Source organism: Centropristis striata, chromosome 14 (genome assembly GCF_030273125.1).
Source record: "Centropristis striata isolate RG_2023a ecotype Rhode Island chromosome 14, C.striata_1.0, whole genome shotgun sequence".
NCBI lineage: Eukaryota > Metazoa > Chordata > Actinopteri > Perciformes > Serranidae > Centropristis > Centropristis striata.
The window spans coordinates 35,670,050-35,693,559 of NC_081530.1; the positions used below are offsets into that span (position 1 = coordinate 35,670,050).

A 23,510-nucleotide genomic window follows, 5' to 3' on the forward strand; every position below is an offset into this window, starting at 1 on the left:
CAACATTGTGAAGCAATTCTAGGATTCATAGTTAAGCTGCACCTGCTGAAGAAAGATTTGAGTTCACAATATAAGTTACAATCAGATCAGAAGTCAGTGCAGACCATCTGGCTTCTCTCAATCCTTTTTTGAATTAACATCAAGTCTTTAGTTTGGATTTCCCATTACACCAAGCTGAGTTTTGAAAAATTAAAATCAAATCATTATCCTGTGTAATAGAAATGAAAGATCATATTTCCTTATCTCTGACGTGATCTACAAAACTCTCTGTGTCTCTGTGTGCCAGATTAAATGTACTGTCTGTATCATGTATGATTTGTGTGTCATTAGATTGTAATTGATTGTAGATTGGGATTCACCACTGAAATGGTCTCACAGTTTTTACCTTGTTTAATAAATTTACATAAAAATCTTATAACAATTCAAGAAAAACCTCTTAAGGTCACTAAAAAGTACTTAGAGCCACTAAAAAGTACTCTTGGAGTGTTGTATCTTATATTTGTAACAGAAATGAAGCCAAAAGACACATTCATAATAAACACAATAAAATCTTTATTGCTTTATAAATGTTGAAAGCATCAAAATAAGCCAGAACATGTGTGAAAATGAGAGTTACAGAGTGCAGAGTGATTACCAACTGTACACTGCCTCACACGGGGCACCAATATGTTGGGATTTTAGGATGTCCCAAAATATGTGTAGGGATACCTCTAAACGGGGCACCATTTATATTGGGAACATAGGATTACAAATGAATGATAAATGATCTTGGGTAAAAATACAAATTTAATGACATATTAACTTATGATCTTCAAAAGTATAGATTAGTTAAATCTGATAGCTTTGTGATTTACCATTGAAATGGCTGCACCATGTCTACAGTCTTAAAAATATTTTGAAAAATGAATCTGGAAAAATGTACTTCTTACAATTGTCACTTTGGCACATTAATCTGATTCGTGCTCATGATATATAACACATGTGAGAGAAAGGAATTCAAAAGACTGGTCACTTTTAAAACATACGATGGAATTCTTTAATGTTGAAACATCATGAGAGAAACAGAGAAAGAGAGCAGACTGAGAGCAGTAGCAGAGTAAAAGCAGTGAGTCAGATCAGGACTGGGAACACTGGTCTCTCCTCAGAGTCTCTGAGAGCGGAGTCTGGGAGCCCTGGGTGGCCTCACAGGTCACAGAGCCCACCTTCCTCCACTGGTCTGCAGAGAGCCTCAGGGTGCTGCTCCAGCTGTAGTGGCCGTCCTTCTCCAGCACCCCGGGGCTGCTGCTCTGCTCCCAGCTGATGCTGCTGCTGCTGCTGCTGCCGTCCACCTTCCAGGACAGACTCCAGTCTGAGGGGAAGCCCTTGTTGGCCAGGCACATGAGCGTGGCCGTCCCCTGCTGCAGCTGCTCACTGGAGGGGGGCAGCACCGTCAGGGTGGGACGGGCATCACCTAGGAGACACCAATCAGATTAGAGGAGGGCGGCACCACACAGCTGTCAATCAACCAGCAGACATTTGGACATCTTTCCTGTGTGAGAGATGATCTTCTCCTTTAAGGAGTTTCTGTCAGATGGTTTCTCTGCTTCACTCACTCACACATTGTTTCACTTCCCTTTAAGAAGCCTCTCATGCATATCAGCACAGAGAGAATCATCATACAGAAAGAGCCGAAATACATCAAACTACACTAGATGCAAAACCTGAACTACATATATATAAGTTCTTAAATTCAACATAAATAAATAGAGAAAATAAACTGGCAACACCTAAATTTCCTTCGTGTGGAATTCAGTCATTATTTAATGAACTGTTCAAATGATTTAATGACTGAAAAAGCTTCAACAACACATGACACAATATAAAGATTATGAAAAAAATGTATCTCCAATCTTTATCTTTGTTCAATGTTAATTCATGAAGATAATTGAACATAACAACACTCACTATTGTGGTGGAAAACTAAACATCAAAAAACACAATTTAAATGAATTTGTATTATTAATTTAAATTGTTATTATAATATTAATCTGTGCAGAAACTTTTTTAAAGAAACAGTTGACCTACTTCCAACATCCAGTCTGGTTCCTCCACCAAAAGTCCACCACAGTGATACAAACTCATTGAGCCGCCGTACAAAAACCTCTCACTGTAGAGAGACACGGCTCTCTGACTTTGTCTGACTGAACTAAAAATAAAAACCCTAAAGATCCAACTTTACCTCTGAAGTTAGAAATAGTGTTTTATCCTATGATTTAAAATGTAATTTTCACTACAATGAGGTTTTGAAGTTATGTTGCTGAAGTCAACTTTGTCTCTGAGTGCAAAATCTTTGTCAAAAACTCATCAATAAAAATGGTTAAGCTACTATTTTTTTCCTGGACCATGAAATATAAAAACAGAAAGAAAGATGACTGATAAAATATTACAAATGTAAGATATTTGACTTACTTCCAAAATCCAGTCTGGTTCCTCCACCGAACGTGTACCACAGTGATACAAACTCATTGAGCCGCCGTACAAAAACCTCTCACTGTAGAGAGACACGGCTCTCTGACTCTGAACACAACAAACTCTACACAAACACTCTTCACATCATGTCAATATTAAAGGAAATCAATATGAAATCTAAATCCCCAACTGGTCCAGGGAGTTGGAGAGAATATATATTAATAATATTTATTTTAAATGTATGTGAACTTTATTTTTTGGTGTAAGAAAGTGTTTGAAATCAAAGATAAACTGAGCTGAAAGAAACAACAATAAATGTCTTTGTTGTCACTAAAGACATGAACAAACATCATCATATAAATAAAACTTCTGACGTCTGAAAAGTATTTCACACATCTGGAATAATAATCAGAATATCGTCAGCATAGAGTGAAATAAAATGATGTGCTGATTTAAACCCACAAACTGTTTACAAACTGCTTCAGACTGAAACTAATTAAACTTGTTTGCAATTAAAACATCACTGACTCACAAACTCTGTGAATAAACAATATTTACAGTTTTAGTGTTCATGTGTTTTCATAAATGGAGAATTGAAATCTTTCTTCACAGGTTTGTTTCTGACGTGAAGTTGATTGTTTCAAATCCAATAAAAGACTTAAATGTTGAACTTTTTGAGTTAAATACAACTTATTGATCAATAAGATGTTCAAAGTGAATTATTAGTGACTACATTTGTGTCTTTAGAAACACTTTTAGTTTGTGTGCAGCTGTTGATTCAGATCAGTTCCTCTGCAGCTGAGGGAGGTTTTTGTACGACGCTTTTTCACTGTGTGAACGGGTAGCTCGCACCCTGCTGACAGTAGTAAACTCCTGAATCTTCAGCCTGAACTCCACTGATGGTCAGAGTGTAGTCAGTACCAGATCCACCTCCACTGAAACGATCTGAAACTCCAGACTGACGGGTTGAAGCGTAATATATCAGGAGTTTAGGAGCTTCTCCAGGTTTCTGAAGGTACCAGGAGAGGTAGCCACTAACACTCGAACTGGCTTTACAGCTGATGGAGACAGTCTGTCCTGGAACAGCAGACTGAGATCCAGGAGACTGAGTCAGGAGGATTTCTCCTGATGAGGCTGAAAAGATGAGAAAGAGGAGAAAGATGTTTAACGTGGAGAAGAGATGGAAGAAGGTAAATGCTGCAGAGAGTCTCACCCTGAACAAGGAGCCCCAGGGTGGCCAGCAGCAGAGTCAGTGACATCATCATGTGTGTGTGAAAGGCCTGGACAGCCACTGATGGACAGCAGCCTCTTATGGCTGGAAGCAGAGAGGAGGACACATGTATGCAAACACACAGAGTCAGAGAGCTGCAGCTGTTTCCTGCTCACTGCTGCAGCTCCACGCTGACGACACTAATGTTGGGCTTTTCATATGCCTCCAACCTGAGCACCACCTGTGTGGGTTTCATGGTTCAAAGTGTATTTAGATCAGAATAATTATTAATTATAAGAAATAACTATTATTTGTAATAACTGATTCATTCATACTGATGTTAATAATTGACATGATGATAACAAATTTACAATATTAATATTCAGTAAAGGTTAAAGAATTTGGAGTGTCTTTCCATAGAAAAGGTGAGCATCAATCATATATGTAAAAATTAAATAAACAGCGTATGTATTCCAAAAAGTATTAATTCTTAAAAAAGCTAAGTAAAGTTAAACAAAACACACAATCAAACAAGTATAGCGTGTGTGTGTGTGTTAACTTATCCACACACATTAAAGATGAATAAGCCAATCACAAGAGAAGTAAATACGCTTAAAGCTTACAGTACACTTATATTTGGATAATTATAATGCTGTGCAGAGTAACTTGTAACTTTCCACTTCACTAGTGATTTTATAATCTCTTTCTCACAGGCCTGAGACAGCGCAGTATGTTCCCACAGAAGTTATCTTGTTCAGGCTTTGTTAATCATGGACATGCGGCTGTAAGAACAACACACACACACACATTGTGTATCACAACCCTGAAGAGACTTGGACAGCGTCGTATAAATTTACTACCTCTCTGAGTGAGAAAAATGGATTTAAGACCAAGTTGAAGTTCCCTTTAGTTTTCTTTATTATCAATCATCAAAATACACTGCCTTGGTACAGCGGAGGAGAACTTTGTCAATTTCGAGACTGCTGAATGAAAGGTGTCCCATGTCGAATGTAGCCCTTGTTCTCTCTGCAATTTCTTTCTATGTGTGAGAGTATTTAAGGGCACAGACCCACACTACATTTACTTTTTAACCTTATTTAGGTCCACATTCCAACCCTTCTTCTGTCAGATATGCACCTGTCCCCAGAGCCCCCAAACAGACTGGAGACTCTGTTCTGACCAAGGGTCAGGGTGAGGCCCCAAGGGTCAGGGTGTGGCCCCAAGGGTCAGGGTCAGCCCCTCTTACAGACGCAAAACTCCTATACCACATATGCCCTACCATGTATGGCATAATATATACTACAACAGCTTTTGGCCCGTCCATGTTATAGGTAACTATTCATTAGAACTTGGTTGTGTTTCAGTCCAACTTCTGTAGCGGATCAAATTGTGAATTATTACAGAAATCAAGGTTCATTCTGACTGGGATCCTGTGAGAGCTGAGTCAGTCTGAGTCCAGCTGCTGAACTTTACCTGTGACTTAAATAAAAAGCTGCATTGAGACCAGACTTTTTTCTCCGGTGTGTGTTTACTCTTGGGCTTCCAATCTACAAACCTGAGACCTTTACAGGTTTAACCCTCATCTTCCTGCTGTGAACCCAGACTAGACTGATTTCAGTACAACACTGACTGTACAAAGGTTCATTAACCAGTAATGACATCAGAGTTTTAGAGCGGGATGATTATTATTATCTTTTTGTTTTCTAACCTGAGGGATTGTTTTCATCACAATGCTTCATCTATGTTTTTCAATTTGTGCGAAATGACAATGAACACCTGATTATCAAATTCAAAATACATATGAGACATTTGTAGACATAACTTTATAAAAAGATGTTTAATAAAACTAAAAAAAAAGCAGTCAGGGCGTTTCCATAAAGAGCCACTTTGCATCAGCAGCACCATGCTCCAGTGCTCTGGGAGACTTTATAGTCCTGAGAGTTGAACACTGGATGACTGACAGCTGTCCTTCATGACAACAGAAGCCACAGAAATCCTCCTCATCAAAAACATGACTTTGATCTGCATCCTCATCTGGACTCTCCTCTGCTGCTGCTTCACAGGTAAAGTCCAGAGAATCAAACTCCTCTCCTCTATCAACATCCGTCCCTCTGAAATGAAGCCCACAAAACCATGACGCTGCTTTATGTTTCTGTCTCTGTGTCCTCAGAGTCCAGAGGACAGGTCACAGTGACTCAGTCTGGAGCAGTGAGCTCTGCTCCGGGAGGCTCCGTCTCCATCAGCTGTAGAACCAGTCAGGATGTTTATTTTGGGGGCACCTACTACTATTTAGCCTGGTACCAACAGAGAGATGGAGAAACTCCTAAACCGTTTATTTACCGTGCTAGCACTCGTCAGTCAGGGACTCCAGGTCGTTTTACGGGCAGTGGATCAAACTCTGACTTCACTCTGACCATCAGTGGAGTTCAGGCTGAAGATGCAGCAGTTTACTACTGTCAGAGTTATCACTCTATCAACAGTCAGAGTGTGTTCACACAGTGAAAAAGCGTCGTACAAAAACCTCCCTCAGTCAGCAGAACAGAAACTGAACTGACTGCTGCAGCTGGAAGCTACTGCAGAGACTGACACACTTCACTGAACACACACACACACACACACACACAATTGACTGACTTTTAACCTTTTATAAATACACACAAATATATTCATATTTCCTGAAAGGTAACGCATGCTCAATAAATATGCTGAAAGCAAAACATGTCAAACTGAGGCCCAAAAAGAAACAAGAGATGAATGTAACATGACTCAGAAACACTAACAGCATGTAGTGTCCAACTTAACATGTGTCAAGGTTAACTAAAGAGCTCAGCACTAAATGATTGACCTCATCATCACAACAACAGGCAGATTGTACAAAAGGTTGGTCAGTTAAATAAGATCCTTCAGACTTAAAGTGAATAATGTGACACAGTGTAACTGTCTTACCTCACATGGGGATAATAAAGGCTCACAGAAACATTCTCTTCTACTTGGTGGGATCAAAACAGGCTGATACAACAAATATATTAAAACAAACAATAAATAAAGTGTGCATGTACCGTGAGGTTATGCGAGCGGTGAGGGGGAGGAGTCTCTCTCTGGTATCTGAGACTGGACGTCTCCATGGTAACTCATTCACACCTGCAGTAACTACAGATTACGGGGCTCATACTCACAGAGCATGTGTTAAAGAAATCATCTCAGTTAAAATGAATTTGCGTTAACGTGTTATTATCGAGGTAACTTTGACAGCTCTAAAAATAATATCACAATAGTAATTAGGTTGTATGTTTTGAAGCTACTTTTGTTTTAGAAACACACTGAGAGGTTTTACTCAATGTGAACAAATAATGTATCAAAGTTAGACAGTAGTGGTTTATTGATGAGGGTTAGGCTCAGGACTGGGAACACTGGTCTCTCAGGGTCTCAGAGTTATCAAAGAATTAAATAAATACATTTTAATAAACTTTAAAATGAGAAAAGTTTATTTTTTTTGTTTTAAAATCTTGACTTTGATTCATTTGATATTACTTTATGTAGATGATACTCTGCTTTTTATTTCCAATTTTGTGAACATTTCTATAATTTAGATTTTTTTAGGAAAGCTCTTCAGAATAATTAATCAGTAACATCTATCAACAAACTGAACATCACATCTTTAAGGTCATGAATTAGTTTGAGCAGGGATCTTTGGGATTCTCTATTGAAATGGTCTCACAGTTTTTAACTAGATTAATTAATTTACATAAAAATGGAAACAACAACTTGAGAATAGCTATTTAAAAAAATCTAAAAAGTACTCTGGACATTACAGTTTTGGACTGGACTGTAATATGTTATACAGTATATGTCAAAGAAAAGAAGTCAAAAGACACTTTCATAATACACATAATAAAATCTTTATTGTTTTAAAATGTTGAAAGCATCAACAAATGCAAGAACGTGTGAGACAGAGAGAGTTACAGAGAGCAGACTGAGAGCAAAACCAGTGAGTCAGATCAGGACTGGGAACACTGGTCTCTCCTCAGAGTCTCTAAGAGTAAGACATTTAAAACGCTGAGGACAAGTAAATGTACTTGCTTGTTTGATTAAAATCCTAAATTTGATTCATGATGTAAGACTTTATGCAGATGATACGCTTCTTTTTATTTCTAATGTTGTGAATACTTTCTAGTATTATTTATATTTTATATTTCAGATCTTCATCATATTTAACACATTAAACATCAAATATTCAAGGGTAAGAACTACTTGAATAGACAAAACATTGTACATAAAATAGAACAACAACGTAAGAAAACCTCTTAAAAACACAAAAAATTCCTCTGGATTGTTACTGTAACCATTTTTGTTTGTTAATCTGATGAATGTTCCTAATAAATTCTATAGGTCAAACAAAGGAAGTCACAATACTTTTATAATACACATGATCCAATATTTATTGTTTTTAAAATGTTGAAAACATCAACACAAGCAAGAAGGTGTGAGATAAAGAGAGTTACTGAGAGCAGACTGAAAGCAGTAGCAGAGTAAAAGCAGTGAGTCAGATCAGGACTGGGAACACTGGTCTCTCCTCAGAGTCTCTGAGAGCGGAGTCTGGGAGCCCTGGGTGGCCTCACAGGTCACAGAGCCCACCTTCCTCCACTGGTCTGCAGAGAGCCTCAGGGTGCTGCTCCAGCTGTAGTGGCCATCCTTCTCCAGCACCCCGGGGCTGCTGCTCTGCTCCCAGCTGCTGCTGCTGCTGCTGCCGTCCACCTTCCAGGACAGACTCCAGTCTGAGGGGAAGCCCTTGTTGGCCAGGCACATGAGCGTGGCCGTCCCCTGCTGCAGCTGCTCCCTGGAGGGGGGCAGCACCGTCAGGGTGGGACGGGCATCACCTAGGAGACACCAATCAGATTAGAGGAGGGCGGGACCACACAGCTGTCAATCAACCAGCAGACACTTGGACACTTTTCCTGTGTGAGAGTTGATCTTCTCCTTTAAGGAGTTTCTGTCAGATGGTTTCTCTGCTTCACTCACTCACACATTGTTTCACTTCCCTTTAAGAAGCCTCTCATGCATATCAGCACAGAGAGAATCATCGTACAGAAAGAGCTGAAATACATCAAACTACACTGGAAATAAAACAAGCAGGCAACATTTTTAAACTCTCATCAACAGCATGCCAAACCTGAACTACACATTATATAAGTTCTTAAATTCAACATAAATAAATACAGAAAATAAACTGACAACACCTAAATGTTCTTCGTGTGGATTTCAGTCATCATTTAGTAAACTGTTCAAATGATTTAATGACTGAAAAAAGCTGCAACAACACATGACACAATATATAGATTTAAAAAAAAAATGTATCTCCAATCTTTTTCTTTGTTCAATGTTACTTCATGAAGTTAATTCACCATAACAACATTTGTTATTGCGGTGGAAAACTAAACATCAAAAACATAATTTAAATGAATTATACAATATTATAATAGTCATTTGTGTAGAAACTTTTTTTAAAGAAACATTTCACCACCAAAAGTCCACCCCAGTGATACATTGAACTCATTGAGCCGCTGTACAAAAACCTCTCACTGTAGAGAGACACGGCTCTCTGACTTTGTCTGACTGAACTAAAAATAAAAAAACCCTAAAGATCCAACTTTACCTCTGAAGTTAGAAATAGTGTTTTATCCTGTATTATACAGGATAGCAGGATAACATATAGTTATGTTGCTGAAGTCAACTTTGCCTCTGCGTGCAAAATCTTTGTCAAAAACTCATCAATGTAAATGGTAAAGCTACTATTTTTTTTCTGGACCGTGAAATATAAAAACAGAAAAAAAGATGACTGATAAAATATTACAAATGTAAGATATTTGACTTACTTCCAACATCCAGTCTGGTTCCTCCACCGAACGTGTACCACAGTGATACAAACTCATTGAGCCGCCGTACAAAAACCTCTCACTGTAGAGAGACACGGCTCTCTGACTCTGAACACAACAAACTCTACACAAACACTCTTCACATCATGTCAATATTAAAGGAAATCAATATGAAATATATATCCCCAGCTGGCCCGGGGAGTTGGAGAGAATAAATTATAATATTTATTATTAAAAATGTATGTGAACTTTATTTTTAGGTGTCAGTGAGTGTATGAAATCACAGATAAACTGAGCTGACAGAAACAACAATAAATGTCTTTGTTGTCACTAAAGACATGAACAAACATCATCATATAAATAAAACTTCTGACGTCTGAAAAGTATTTCACACATCTGGAATAATTATCAGATTATTGTCAGCATAGAGTGAAATAAAATAATGTGCAGATTTAAACCTACAAACTGATTACAAACTGCTGCAGACTGAAACTAATGAAACTAGTTTGAAATTAAAACATCACTGACTCACAAACTCTGTGAATAAACAATATTTAGAGTTTTAGTGTTCATGTGTTTTCATAAATGAAGAAATAAAATCATTCTTCACAGGTTTGTTTCTGATGTGAAGTTGATTGTTTCAAATGAAATCAAATACTAAAATATTGATCTTTTTGATTTAAATGCAACTTATTTATCAGTAAGATGTTCAAAGTGAATTATTAGTGACTACATTTGTGTCTTTAGAAACACTTTTAGTTTGTGTGCAGCTGTTGATTCAGATCAGTTCCTCTGCAGCTGAGGGAGGTTTTTGTACGACGCTTTTTCACTGTGTGAACGGGGAGCTCAGACCCTGCTGACAGTAGTAAACTCCTGAATCTTCAGCCTGAACTCCACTGATGGTCAGAGTGTAGTCAGGGTCAGATCCACTTCCACTGAAGCGATCTGAAACTCCAGACTGACGGCCTGAAGCACTATAAATCAGGAGTTTAGGAGCTTCTCCAGGTTTCTGAAGGTACCACTCGAGGTTGTAACCAACACTTGAACTGACTTTACAGCTGATGGAGACAGTCTGTCCTGGAACAGCAGACTGAGATCCAGGAGACTGAGTCAGGAGGATTTCTCCTGATGAGGCTGAAAAGATGAGAAAGAGGAGAAAGATGTTTAAGGTGGAGAAGAGATGGAAGAAGGTAAATGCTGCAGAGAGTCTCACCCTGAACAAGGAGCCCCAGGGTGGCCAGCAGCAGAGTCAGTGACATCATCATGTGTGTGTGAAAGGCCTGGACAGCCACTGATGGACAGCAGCCTCTTATGGCTGGAAGCAGAGAGGAGGACACATGTATGCAAACACACAGAGTCAGAGAGCTGCAGCTGTTTCCTGCTCACTGCTGCAGCTCCACGCTGAGACCACAAGACACTCAGATAGAAATAAAAACATGCTGGGAATTATAATTTTTTATCATTTTTTATTCATTATATCTATTAATATATTTAATTTGTATTAACCTGTGGAATTTGTTTAGTTTTTGCAATTTTACTTATTCATTATTATATTAATATATATTTATTTCCCTTTGTTAACAACCAAAAACTTCAAGAGAAACTACATTTGATTATTTAATTATTTATTTGATTTGATTTTATTGTATCTTTTCTGGTCTCTTTCATTGTATTATTTGTTTAATTTTTATTTATTTATTACATGATTGATGGATTTGATTTCCTCTGCTGAACCACTGAAAGCTTCTGTCAGAAATCATACAAGAGAATCCACATTAATGTATTATTTATTTATTCTCCTTTATTTTTATATTTATTTAATTATTCTATGTTTCATTAACAGGTGGTTCATTTATTTATTTACCTATTTTTATTATTATTAGTGGATTGTACTGTCTATGAATTAGCACCAAAAGTGAGAGAAACCACATAAAGTGTATCTTTTAAGATATATATATATATATATATATATATATATTTTTTTTTTAAATCAAAATGTGGCCTTCTTCATTTTTATTTTTAATTAAATTTCTTGATTTTATTATTGATGGATTTTATTTTCTATTTATAACCACATTAAATGTATATTTTTAATTAATTATTTCTAATGCATTATATATTTGATATTTTATATCTTAATTTTAATATTGATGGATTTTATTTTTTCTGCTCAACCACTGAAAACTTAAAGAGAATCCACATTAATTGTATTTCTATACTTTAAAAAAAATTAATTATACTTCAGGCCTATTTATTTATTCATTTGAATATTAATAGAGTCTGACTTTAGTCAGAAGTGAAGTGAGAGAAACCACGTGTCTGTTCCGTGCCGAAACTGTTTCCATGGTTCAGTGAATAGTCTCTGCTGTTTCGCTCTCGAAGCTCAAAGAAGGAAGTGAAACGACGGTCGCTGCAGCTGCAGAGAAACTTCCAATTTCCTAAATGTGTCTGCAGCGTCTGCATCGTTTGCAGCGTCTGCATTGTCTGCATCGTCTGATGGTCTGCATTGTCTGCAGTATCTGCATTGTCTGCATCGTCTGCATTGTCTGCATCGTCTGCAGCGTCTGCATCGTCTGCAGCGTCTGCATCGTCTGCATCGTTTGCAGCGTCTGCATCGTCTGCATTGTCTGCAGCGTCTGCATCGTCTGCATCGTTTGCAGCGTCTACATTGTCTGCATCATCTGCTGCGTCTGCGGCATCTGATGGTCTGATCATCTGCAGCGTCTACAGCGTCTGCATCACTCACTCCAGCCGGCTGAGCTCCTGCATCATTTCAACACAAATATCTTCTTCATTCGTTGCAGTTATTGTTGTAAAACTGATATTTTCCTCCAGGTTGTATCAATTAAATTGAAATGAAATGGATTTTTAGAGAAATGTCCTTTCAGAGCTTCAGTAGTGATGAAATGATGAAGATCATCTTTTAAAGCTGAAAGTGACGTTCAGTGCAGCTCTGCCACCTGCTGGCTCATTCTCTCATAGCAAATAATATTTCAGTTTTCCCTGAAATATAACTTGTAAAAATAATTTAAAGTCTGACAGCAAAAGTAAGTTATTTGACAAATAATACATTTTAAATATTACAGATTACAAATAGTTAATATGTGTATTCATTAAATATTTATTTGTAGAATAACTTGAAATGTATTTATTATGATTTCAATTGTAAATGTTTTTATTTTTATTTATTTTATTTTATTTATTTATTGTTGTTGTTTGCACTTAAAAAACATACAATCGTTAGGAAATAACAGTACAAGAAACAGTAAAAGAAAATGCAGGAAAGATCAAAAAGCCCAAAGGGCTTATATACACGACCCTCCCTCTTAAACCTATAAGTAACTATACTTTACTTAAATTACATAGCTAGATGAAAAAAATGAATAAAAATACAAACAAAATTTAAACAAAACAAATACAAAGGTGTAGAACATCTATAGGGATTTTTTGAGCTTGGTCTTAAAAGTATTTAAAGAGGAACATGATTCTGTTAGATGTTTTATGTCATTCCACTGCACCTTGATAAACAAATGAGAATTTGGCAACAGAGGTCCTACAGAAAGGAATATGTAAATCATTCTTTCTTCTTGTAAGATGTGCATGATAATGAGAATTAAACTCAAAGTAACTATGAAAAAAGTTAGATAAAGATGCAGGAAGGCAAATTACTTTATACATAAGAACCCCTGTTTGATACTTATTGACCTCATAAATTGTAAGTAGTTGCAATTGTTTAAATAATGGTTTAGTTTATGGGCTAAATAAGAAGAGTTAGTGGCAATTCTTACAAAGGATTTCTGAAATCTATGAATTGCCTGTAAATAAGAATGGTAAGTGCTCGCCCAAATTATATTACAGTAAGATATGTAAGGATAAATTAAACTGTAACACAATGTTGGAAGTGTGCTCTTTTTCAAATGGTGTTTAACCCTTTTTATAATGCCCAACGATTTTGAAACCTTTTTACAGACAAGTTCACAATGATTCTTAAAACAGAGTTTTTCATCAATGTAGACACCTAAGAACTTTACTGATGAAACTTGAGCAAGTGCACTGTCATTGATATAAATTTTGGCTCTCTCTGCATTATAAATCTTGTTCTTATTTCTAAAAATAATAAAGTTAGATTTCTTGACATTGATTGATAACTTATTTAACTTGAACCAATAAGAAAAATGGATGAGTCCAGTATTTGCTTTAGCAATAACGGAATCAAAGTTCTTGTCAGTAACAAAGAGATTTGTGTCATCAGCGAATACTATAGGTGACAATAAACTTGGAGCGTTGGCAAGATCATTAACATATATCAAAAACAACAAAGGTCCTAAAATGGACCCTTGTGGGACACCACATTTTATTACAGTCTTCTGTGATGGATTACCATTAAAAACAACAAATTGCTCTCTTCTATTTAAGTAATTTTCAACCCATTGTAAAACCAATTTTTTTAAACCGTAACATAACATTTTTGATAGCAAAATTTCATGATTCACCGTATCAAAAGCCTTTGATAAATCTAAAAAAATGCCTAAGGTATATTCATTTTTCTCCAGAGCAGCAGTAATGTTTTCTCTGAGATGTAAAAGAGCCATATAAGTAGACTATTTTTTTCTGAACCCATATTGATGTTTGAACAAAATATTATTGATATCTAGGTGTTTCATGATTCTACTGTATACCAGCTTTTCAACAATTTTAGAAAAACAAGGAAGTATTGATATAGGATGATAGTTGGAGAATACAGATGGATCATCAGATTTAAAGAGCGGAATAACTTTGGCAATTTTGAAGGCTTGAGGTATAGTACCTGATTCAAGGGACATGGAAAAATGAATGTTAAGGGCTCAATAATTAAAGCAGCTACTTTTTTGATCAAAGAGGCTGGAATTTCATCATGGCCAGGAGAAGAGTTTTTGAGACTCATGATAATATCAAGAACCTCTGAAGACTTTGCAGGCTCAAAAACATTTACATTTAAGGAAGCATACTCTTTACTTATATAATCAGTGGGAGAGCCAAAAACACTGCCAATATTATTTGCAAGATGTGGTCCCACATTAACAAAGAAGTCATTAAATCGATTTGCAATTTGGGATGGCTCTGTTATCTTTACTTGGCCTTCCTGAAATTCAGACGGGGATGGAGAAGAAGCATGTCTCATATTGAGCAATTTTTTCAGAGTGTCCCATGTAGATTTAATGTTATTTTTAGAGCTGTTAAATTGGTCACTATAATATTCCCGTTTAGTATTTCTAACAAGATGGTTGTATTTATTCCTTAATGATTTGTACATAGCATAATTTAAAGGAGTAGGACTTTGAAGATATTTTTTATATAATTTATTTTTCTTCAGAGCAGATTTCCTAAGTTTAGTAGTAAACCATGGTTTTTTTCAGGCTGGCTTTTTTTTTTTTGATACTGTTATTTATCAGAGGAAAACATTGGTCAAAAACAGAATAGAACTTGGTAAAAAAATAATCATAAGCTGTGTTAACATTCAACGCCTCATATACGGCTTCCCAAGATAATTTTGCCAACATCTCTCTGAAGATGTTAATATTCTTGTCATTGAACCTTCGAAATAAAGACCTCTTTGGTTCGGACATACTTGATTTACCGTGCAAAACAGAAAGTTGAAAAACAGGCATATGATCTGAGATATCCGTATAAAAATGATACCAGATTTATTTATTTGTATAACATTAAAAAATTCATTCGTAAAAATATTATCTATCAATGTAGAGGATGTACTAGTTATTCTTGTGGGCTTGTTAATTAGAGGATAAAAGTAATAGGAGGACAGTATGTTTGTGAGGTCAGAAATGTGATGTTTGATTTCCTCATTTAGAAGGTTGATATTAAAATCCCCTAGTAAATAACATGGTTTCCTCTCATTATCAACATGTTCTAACACATCTAATAAACCTTCTTTGAACTTGTTGATATCAGTATTTGGAGGGCGATATATACAACCTACTATCACTCTTTTTTTCAGATTCTGAACAACAATTTGAACCTCTAGAAAAACAACTTCACTGTTACATTCTTGAAACTTCACTTCAAGATCTACCCTTTGTTTGAAATCAAAACCCTTTTGGACATAGAGAGAAACTCCACCACCTCTACCTCCTCTACATCTATGTGTGACTGTATAGTCAGCTATTTTAAATAGTCAGCTAATATCCTCTGTAAGCCATGTTTCAGTTAATGCAATAATTGAGAAAAGATGGTTCAATGATGAAAGATAATGATAGAAATTGTCATAGTTTTTAGAGAGACTTCTTATATTTAGATGTAGAGTAGAAAAGATGAGGGACTCACTGTATTTTGAAATAAAATAATTAAAATTAATTTCAGAAAAATACTCACATGAGGATGGACAATGAGCAAAACCATCCAAATCATCATTTGTGGATATATTGTTTAAAGACAAAAATAAATCAGGATTAAATGAAGTATTGTAGATCTTGTCATCACTTTGTTGCAGTGAATAAAAATCATTATTAATTGGTGCATTGGACTGGGCATAACATGAGCTAAGATCCCTTTCAACGAATAGACACTGGGGTTGTGCAGACATAAACTATCTGAAGCAAATGGATACGTGGTTTACAAAAGTCTTGGGTGACATTAATACTCCATTCTACTTGCTAGAACTATTCTGCTGTTCTCTCCTGGGTTGCACAATGAGTCTATCATATTTCAGATAGGCCCATTCTCCCCTTGCTCTTGCAGCTCTCATCTCCGGTTACAGTTCTTTGCGCTTTTGGCGTTCATATAAATGTTGGTACCCTTTAGATAGTTGGCTTTAGAAAGGATTGCCTGTCTGTCTTTGTGCCTGAATAACTTCACTATCATTGATCTTGGCCTTCTGGCCTCAACGGTCGATGGCTTTCCAATACGGTGTGCTCTTTCTATTTCTATATGTTTTTGATCCATTTTCATTTTTTCACTTAAAATTTCTCTAAATATCTTTTCAGAGTCAGCCCAATTTTCGTCAGGTGATTCTGGGATACCGTCAATGACAATATTGTTTCTTCTAGACTGATTTTCTAGATGCTCGACTTTGGCCAACCAGTGTTTGTTATCAGCTTGAAGAGCCTCAATGTTGGATTGGAGATTTTTAATAGCACCAGTTGTCACAGATTTGAGAGTGGCCATCAACTCATCCACTTCCCTTTGAGAGTATTCAAGGCTCCTTTTGACCTCCTGCATTTCTCTAGACAAATCATCATAACGCTTATTGCTTGAATCATTAATCATTATTTTGCACAAAACCCTTGAAACTGTTCTCTTGTTGCAGGATAAGGTCTTTGTAGTAGGACTTTTGCTGGTCCAAAAGCTCACGAACAAATGAGAGAGAAATGAGGTCTTCTTCACTTTTCTTAGGTGGCATTTTAAATGATTTAAATAAGGAATAAAGAGAAGAATAAAGATAAGTAAGCTCCCTAAAATACTAGTAGTGGAATATAGGTTAAAATCAAACCTTCCACTGCAGCAGTTACTAGTGTAGTAGCCTTGTCCTGTTCATGACTGGGTGGCTTGGAGCTGGCTTGAGGCTGAGCTAAAGATAGCCTTATTCCTGGTGGTTGCCTAATATACTGGGCCTGGTGGATATTGGCTGCTGCCTGTGCTGCTGCCTGTGCTGCTGCCTGTGCCTCTTATTTTATGTTGAACACTTCTAAATATAAAGTTTTTTTTTTATCTTGGTAAGAACCAAATAATCATCAGGTCACTCTGCTCGGGCCAGTTCATCACTGCTGGCAGCTTTCATTTATCTGGTTTTAAGAGTTCATTTATTATTTTAAGTGTTCAACATGTGACCAGAAAAGACATAAAAAAATACGACACAAAATTACAAAAAAAAAAAACAACAACATAAAATTACTCAAATATGACACAAAATTACAACAAAAAGACTTATTACTAAATTACTAAAAACATACACACAATTACTAAAAGACGCAAAATTAGTAAAAAAGACACAATTAATAAAAGACACAAAATGAATTTAAAAAATATACATAAACTTACTAAAAAATACAGAAAATTACTAAAAAATACAGAAAATTACTAAAAAATACAGAAAATTACTAAAAAAGGCACTACATTTCCCAAACAAGTAAAAATAATGAAACAAATAATTTGCAGTGTGATCATTATGTTTCACTCTGACTTACTTAATCAATATTTAGAAATGATATGATCATAGATCACGACAAAACAACGGAGACCACACGTGTATTCAAGTTATAAGAAAATAATGTTTATTTAATTAATTGAAAACAACACAAAAAAACTTAATTATGTGAGTCAGTATATCAGTGGTGAGGTGTACAGGTGCTCCGCAGCATACATTAAATAATCCCACCCCCAAAGATAATTCTTATGCGGGAACTTAAGTCAGACTGAAAAACATAATAGTAAGGCTACCTTTAATTTTGTTTACATTACCAGTTCGTCACAGCACTCTTCCTCCCCGCTCCGCTACCTGGAGACCTGTAGGAGCATTTGAACACAGAGCAGCAGAGAAACATGATCGAAAGGAAAAGCACAAATAAGGTAACATTAAAACCCTCTGGAGTCCAAGAAAGCTCCGGAGCTCGACTTCTTCATGACGTCACGACGTAAAAACGTTCAGCAGCACGGGGCGCTGTCTGCTGTCAGCTCAACTCTAAACTTTTGGCTTTTCTACAAGTTTCCATTTGTCCCAGTTAGCGTCAACAGCAGCAAAAGTGAAAACCACCATGACCAAGTGTAACATGATTTTACTCACGTTTTTGTAGAGGTTTTTCAAATTTTGCAGTGTGCATTCAGCTTTTTTAATGCAATATTTTGTGTTGAATGGTTTTTGTGATTTTTGTGTGTGTATTTTTCTGTTTTTTGTAAAACAAAATGTTTTTTGTGGGGTTTTTTATGCATGTTTTTGTGGGATTTTTTTTGTAATTTTTATTTTTTATTTTTTGTGTTTTTTGACAATTGTTTTTTTGCGGTTTTTTGTGTTTTTTTTAACGTGTGTTTTTTGTTTTTTTTTGGCATTTTTTGTGTGGGTTTTATGTGGAATTTTTTCGTGGAATTTTTTTGTGTTCAAAATGTTGATCCAGTTAGTCAAAATGAAAAAAAAATAATGATCAGGTCGTATAGGTGAGGTTGTGCTGAATAAAGATGATACCAACATGGCATGGTAAACATTTTTTATGTGATATATACAGGCAGAATGAAAAAGTGTCTAAAACCAACAAGACTCCATAGAGTTAACCAACGGCCACCTCAAATGACAAAACTTTTGTTTTGTCATTTGCCCCACCATATACAGTCTATGGCTAAAGCTATTCACAAAGTCAAGCAAATTCTGCATCTGACAAGTTTTGCTGAAAACAGCGACATCCTCTTCCAATCTGGGCCAAAAGAAATGCTGCAAGACTGGATGCCAAGTTCCATGAACAGCCCCATCATCATGGGAGGCTTTTATGACAGACTCTAAACTTCTCAGGCACCTCAATCTGCACTATGGGTTTTCCCACACAACCACCACCCTGTACAGAACATTTACGCACCAGCGCACCACTTTGTAAGCACCCATGAGCTGCAGTTTCCATGACTACCACTGGAGACACCAGATCACACAAAGGCCTCACTGAGGGATCAGTTTCTTGCTTCATAGTTCCACATGACCAACAGCGCACCAACCGTCCACAATACACATCCAACCTATCAGAGTTCATCTCACTAACTGCCTCACCAGAATCTAACCTAAGCTCCCCCTGGTCTTCAGGAGGCTAATTGCGGTGGGTAATTATGCACTAAAGCCCGGTTTTTGTTGCAGCCCGGTAGCTCGATGCAGCAACCAGCAATGGAAGCTTCCTGCAACGCCGGATTGTCTCCAGAGACAACTGTTGAAAGCACCAAAATGAGAAACAAAACAAAAAGCTCTCTCCCGTAAAACAATACGAAAAAACCAAACCTAACAACCAAAATGGTGGAGCAAACTTTCCCAAAGGTAACTTACCAAGAAGGTCCACAATCAACTTCCACCACTCCAAACTAGTCCAAACAAAAACACTAAATTAGTCAGAAATGGACGAGTGGACGAGCCCCGTTTAGTCATGAACCGGCTCAAACATCACGACAAAACAAGGGAGACCACACATGTATTCAAGTTATAAGGAAATAATGTTTATTTAATTAACTCTATGGAGTCTTGCAGGGCTATTTTGTCCATTTGTTATCCTTTTCATGTCTTTTTGTGTCTTAATAAGTCATTTTGTGTCTTGTGCTTTTTTGTGGTCATTCTGTCTTCTCATTTTTTGTCTTTTTTGGTAATTTTGTGTCTTTTTTGTCATTTTGTTTCTTTTTGTGTCTTTTTTTAGTCATTTTGTGTCTTTTTTAGTCCTTTAGTCCAACATAAAATGGGATTTTCATTTTGTGTTTTTAACTGGCCTCATGGAGTTTACAGCCAGAACTGTAGAGGTAAATTTACAGTAGGGCTCCACTCTGCTTTGTTTTCTAGTCTGGATGGAGTCAACAAGTCTGGATTATTTGGAGCTTTTGGAGACTCCACAGGGTTAATTGAATACAAGACAAAGAAACTTAATGATGTGAGTCAGTATATCAGTGGTGAGGTGTGTGCATGCAGGTGATGTGGTGAAATGAAGGTGGAGAAGCTGAAAGTAACTAACAAACGAAACAAAACCAACTGAAACAAACCAAGGTGGAGGAGAGAGAGAAATAATAATTCCCAGCATGTTTTTATTTCTATCTGAGTGTCTTGTGGTCTCAGCGTGGAGCTGCAGCAGTGAGCAGGAAACAGCTGCAGCTCTCTGACTCTGTGTGTTTGCATACATGTGTCCTCCTCTCTGCTTCCAGCCATAAGAGGCTGCTGTCCATCAGTGGCTGTCCAGGCCTTTCACACACACATGATGATGTCACTGACTCTGCTGCTGGCCACCCTGGGGCTCCTTGTTCAGGGTGAGACTCTCTGCAGCATTTACCTTCTTCCATCTCTTCTCCACCTTAAACATCTTTCTCCTCTTTCTCATCTTTTCAGCCTCATCAGGAGAAATTCTCCTGACTCAGTCTCCTGGATCTCAGTCTGCTGTTCCAGGACAGACTGTCTCCATCAGATGTAAAGCCAGTTCATATGTTGGTGACTACCTCTCCTGGTACCTTCAGAAACCTGGAGAAGCTCCTAAACTCCTTATTTTTAGTGCTTCATACCGTCAGTCTGGAGTTTCAGATCGTTTCAGTGGAAGTGGATCTGGTACTGACTTCACTTTGACCATCAGTGGAGTTCAGGCTGAAGATTCAGGAGTTTACTACTGTCAGCACGGTTACGACACCCCGTTCACACAGTGAAAAAGCGTCGTACAAAAACCTCCCTCAGCTGCAGAGGAACTGATCTGAATCAACAGCTGCACACAAACTAAAAGTGTTTCTAAAGACACAAATGTAGTCACTAATAATTCACTTTGAACATCTTACTGATAAATAAGTTGCATTTAACTCAAAAAGTTCAACATTTAAGTCTTTTATTGGATTTGAAACAATCAACTTCACGTCAGAAACAAACCTGTGAAGAATGATTTCAATTCTTCATTTATGAAAACACATGAACACTAAAACTGTAAATATTGTTTATTCACAGAGCTTGTAACTCAGTGATGTTTTAATTATAAACTTGTTTCATTAGTTTAAGTCTGAAGCAGTTTGTAAACAGTTTGTGGGTTTAAATCTGCTCATCATTTTATTTCACTCTATGCTGACGATATTCTGATTATTATTCCAGATGTGTGAAATACTTTTCAGACGTCAGAAGTTTTGTTTATATGATGATGTTTGTTCATGTCTTTAGTGACAACAAATACAATTATTGTTGGCTGGGGATTTATATTTCATATTGATTTCCTTTAATATTGACATGATGTGAAGTGTGTTTGTGTAGAGTTTGTTGTGTTCAGAGTCAGAGAGCCGTGTCTCTCTACAGTGAGAGGTTTTTGTACGGCGGCTCAATGAGTTTGTATCACTGTGGTACACGTTCGGTGGAGGAACCAGACTGGATGTTAACTGTAAGTACCTTTGACTTGTACAACAACTCAAATTCACCATTTATGTTGTTGTTAATTGTCTGAAAAGAAGCTCTATTTGATTATTTATGCTGATAGTTGAAGATTGATATTATTGCAGTATCCATTACTTTAATGAGACACATACTGAATTCTGTCTGAAGAAGGAACTATTTAGTTCAACTGAATATTTTAAACTTGACGGTTTTTATATTCGTATCATTTTAATTAACGTTCAGAGAGTTATGTTGATCATGTTTAACATCATGATTTTATACACCTGATGATTTATTTACATCAAATGAATTAAATTTAATGGAACAAGAAGTAATTTATCAAACATGTGTTTAGTGAGTTTATAATATGGAAACTCTGCATGTCTTCTATCTTCATCCCAGTCTATTAAATTTAATAATCTGTCAAATCCTCATGAGAACAAACAAGTGTCATTAATGCAGCTGCAGCCACTTTAACCATGTCGTGCTGTTAAATGTTTTTCATTTGTTTCTTAACAGAAGCAATGAAATGTTTTCTGTCTGTTTGTTGTCGAGGTCCAGCAGAGATGACACATCATCGTCTCGTATGAGTTTATAATATTCATTGTTTTACAGTGAAGATAAATGTTTAGTAATTAAACTAAAGAGAGAAACTCTATCTTTAGGTCTGAGAGCGTCTGTTGCCACGGTTCACTGAGCTCTGAGAGGGAAGTGAAACTCTGTAGAAAGTTTCTGTTCTCTCTGTGTGACTCTCTTCATCTCGTCTCCTCCTCCAGTGGGTCGAGTCGTCCCCACCCTGACGGTGCTGCCCCCCTCCAGTGAGCAGCTGCAGCAGGGGACGGCCACGCTCATGTGCCTGGCCAACAAGGGCTTCCCCTCAGACTGGAGTCTGTCCTGGAAGGTGGACGGCAGCAGCAGCAGCAGCAGCTGGGAGCAGAGCAGCAGCCCCGGGGTGCTGGAGAAGGACGGCCACTACAGCTGGAGCAGCACCCTGAGGCTCTCTGCAGACCAGTGGAGGAAGGTGGGCTCTGTGACCTGTGAGGCCACCCAGGGCTCCCAGACTCCACTCTCAGAGACTCTGAGGAGAGACCAGTGTTCCCAGTCCTGATCTGACTCACTGCTTTTACTCTGCTACTGCTCTCAGTCTGCTCTCTCTCTGTTTCTCCCATGATTTTTAAACATTAAAGAATTCTATCGTATATTATAAAAGTGACCCGTCTTTTAATTATTTTCCTTCACATGTGTTATATATCAGGAGTATGAATCAGATTAATGTGCCAAAGTGACAATAATAAGAAGTACGTTATTTCCAGATTCTTTTTTGAAAAGTTTTAAGACTGTAGACATGGTGCAGCCATATCAATGGTAAATCACAAAGCTATCAGATTTAACAAATTTATACTTTTGAAGATCATAAGTTAATGTGTCATTAAATTTGGATTTTTACCCAAGATCATTTATCATTCATTTGTAATCCTACGTTCCCAATATAAATGGTGCCCCATTTAGAGGTATCCATACACATATTTTGGGACATCCTAAAATCCCAACATATTGGTGCCCCGTGTGAGGCAGTGTACAGTTGGCAATCACTCTGCACTCTGTAACTCTCTCTTTCTCACATGTTCTTGCTTGTGTTGATGCTTTCACCATCTTGAAGCAATAAAGATTTAATTATGTTTATCATGAAAGTGTCTTTTAACTTCTTTCATTGACATATATAAGAAATAACAGTACTGTCGGGAACTGTAAAGTCCAGAGTACATTTTAGTGGTTATTCTTGAATTGTTGTAAAATTTTAATGTAAATAAATTAAACTTTGCAAAACCTGTGAGGCAATTTCAATGGTGAATCCCAAAGATCTCTGCTCAAACGGATTCATACCCTTGAAGATGTGATGTTCAGTTTGTTGTAGACATTT

At 36.9% G+C, this 23,510-nt stretch overlaps 4 gene segments (V, D, J or C); 2 read left to right on the forward strand and 2 right to left on the reverse strand.

The window, feature by feature from the left end:
• Positions 1–481: 481 nt before the first annotated feature.
• On the reverse strand, positions 482–3,714 carry LOC131985358 (Ig kappa chain V region Mem5-like). The segment is given in 4 exon segments: positions 482–1,450; positions 2,065–2,102; positions 3,288–3,582; positions 3,662–3,714. Coding segments are annotated over 4 exon segments (720 nt in total).
• Positions 3,715–5,669: 1,955 nt separating this feature from the next.
• Positions 5,670–22,723, forward strand: LOC131984533 (Ig kappa chain V-III region MOPC 63-like). The segment is given in 4 exon segments: positions 5,670–5,721; positions 5,829–6,150; positions 21,562–21,596; positions 22,366–22,723. Coding segments are annotated over 4 exon segments (741 nt in total).
• LOC131984534 (immunoglobulin kappa variable 6D-21-like) lies at positions 7,555–10,954 on the reverse strand. The segment is given in 3 exon segments: positions 7,555–8,535; positions 10,384–10,665; positions 10,745–10,954. Coding segments are annotated over 3 exon segments (663 nt in total).
• Positions 20,068–21,328, forward strand: LOC131984535 (Ig kappa chain V region 3381-like). The segment is given in 2 exon segments: positions 20,068–20,499; positions 20,579–21,328. Coding segments are annotated over 2 exon segments (360 nt in total).
• Positions 22,724–23,510: the final 787 nt, after the last annotated feature.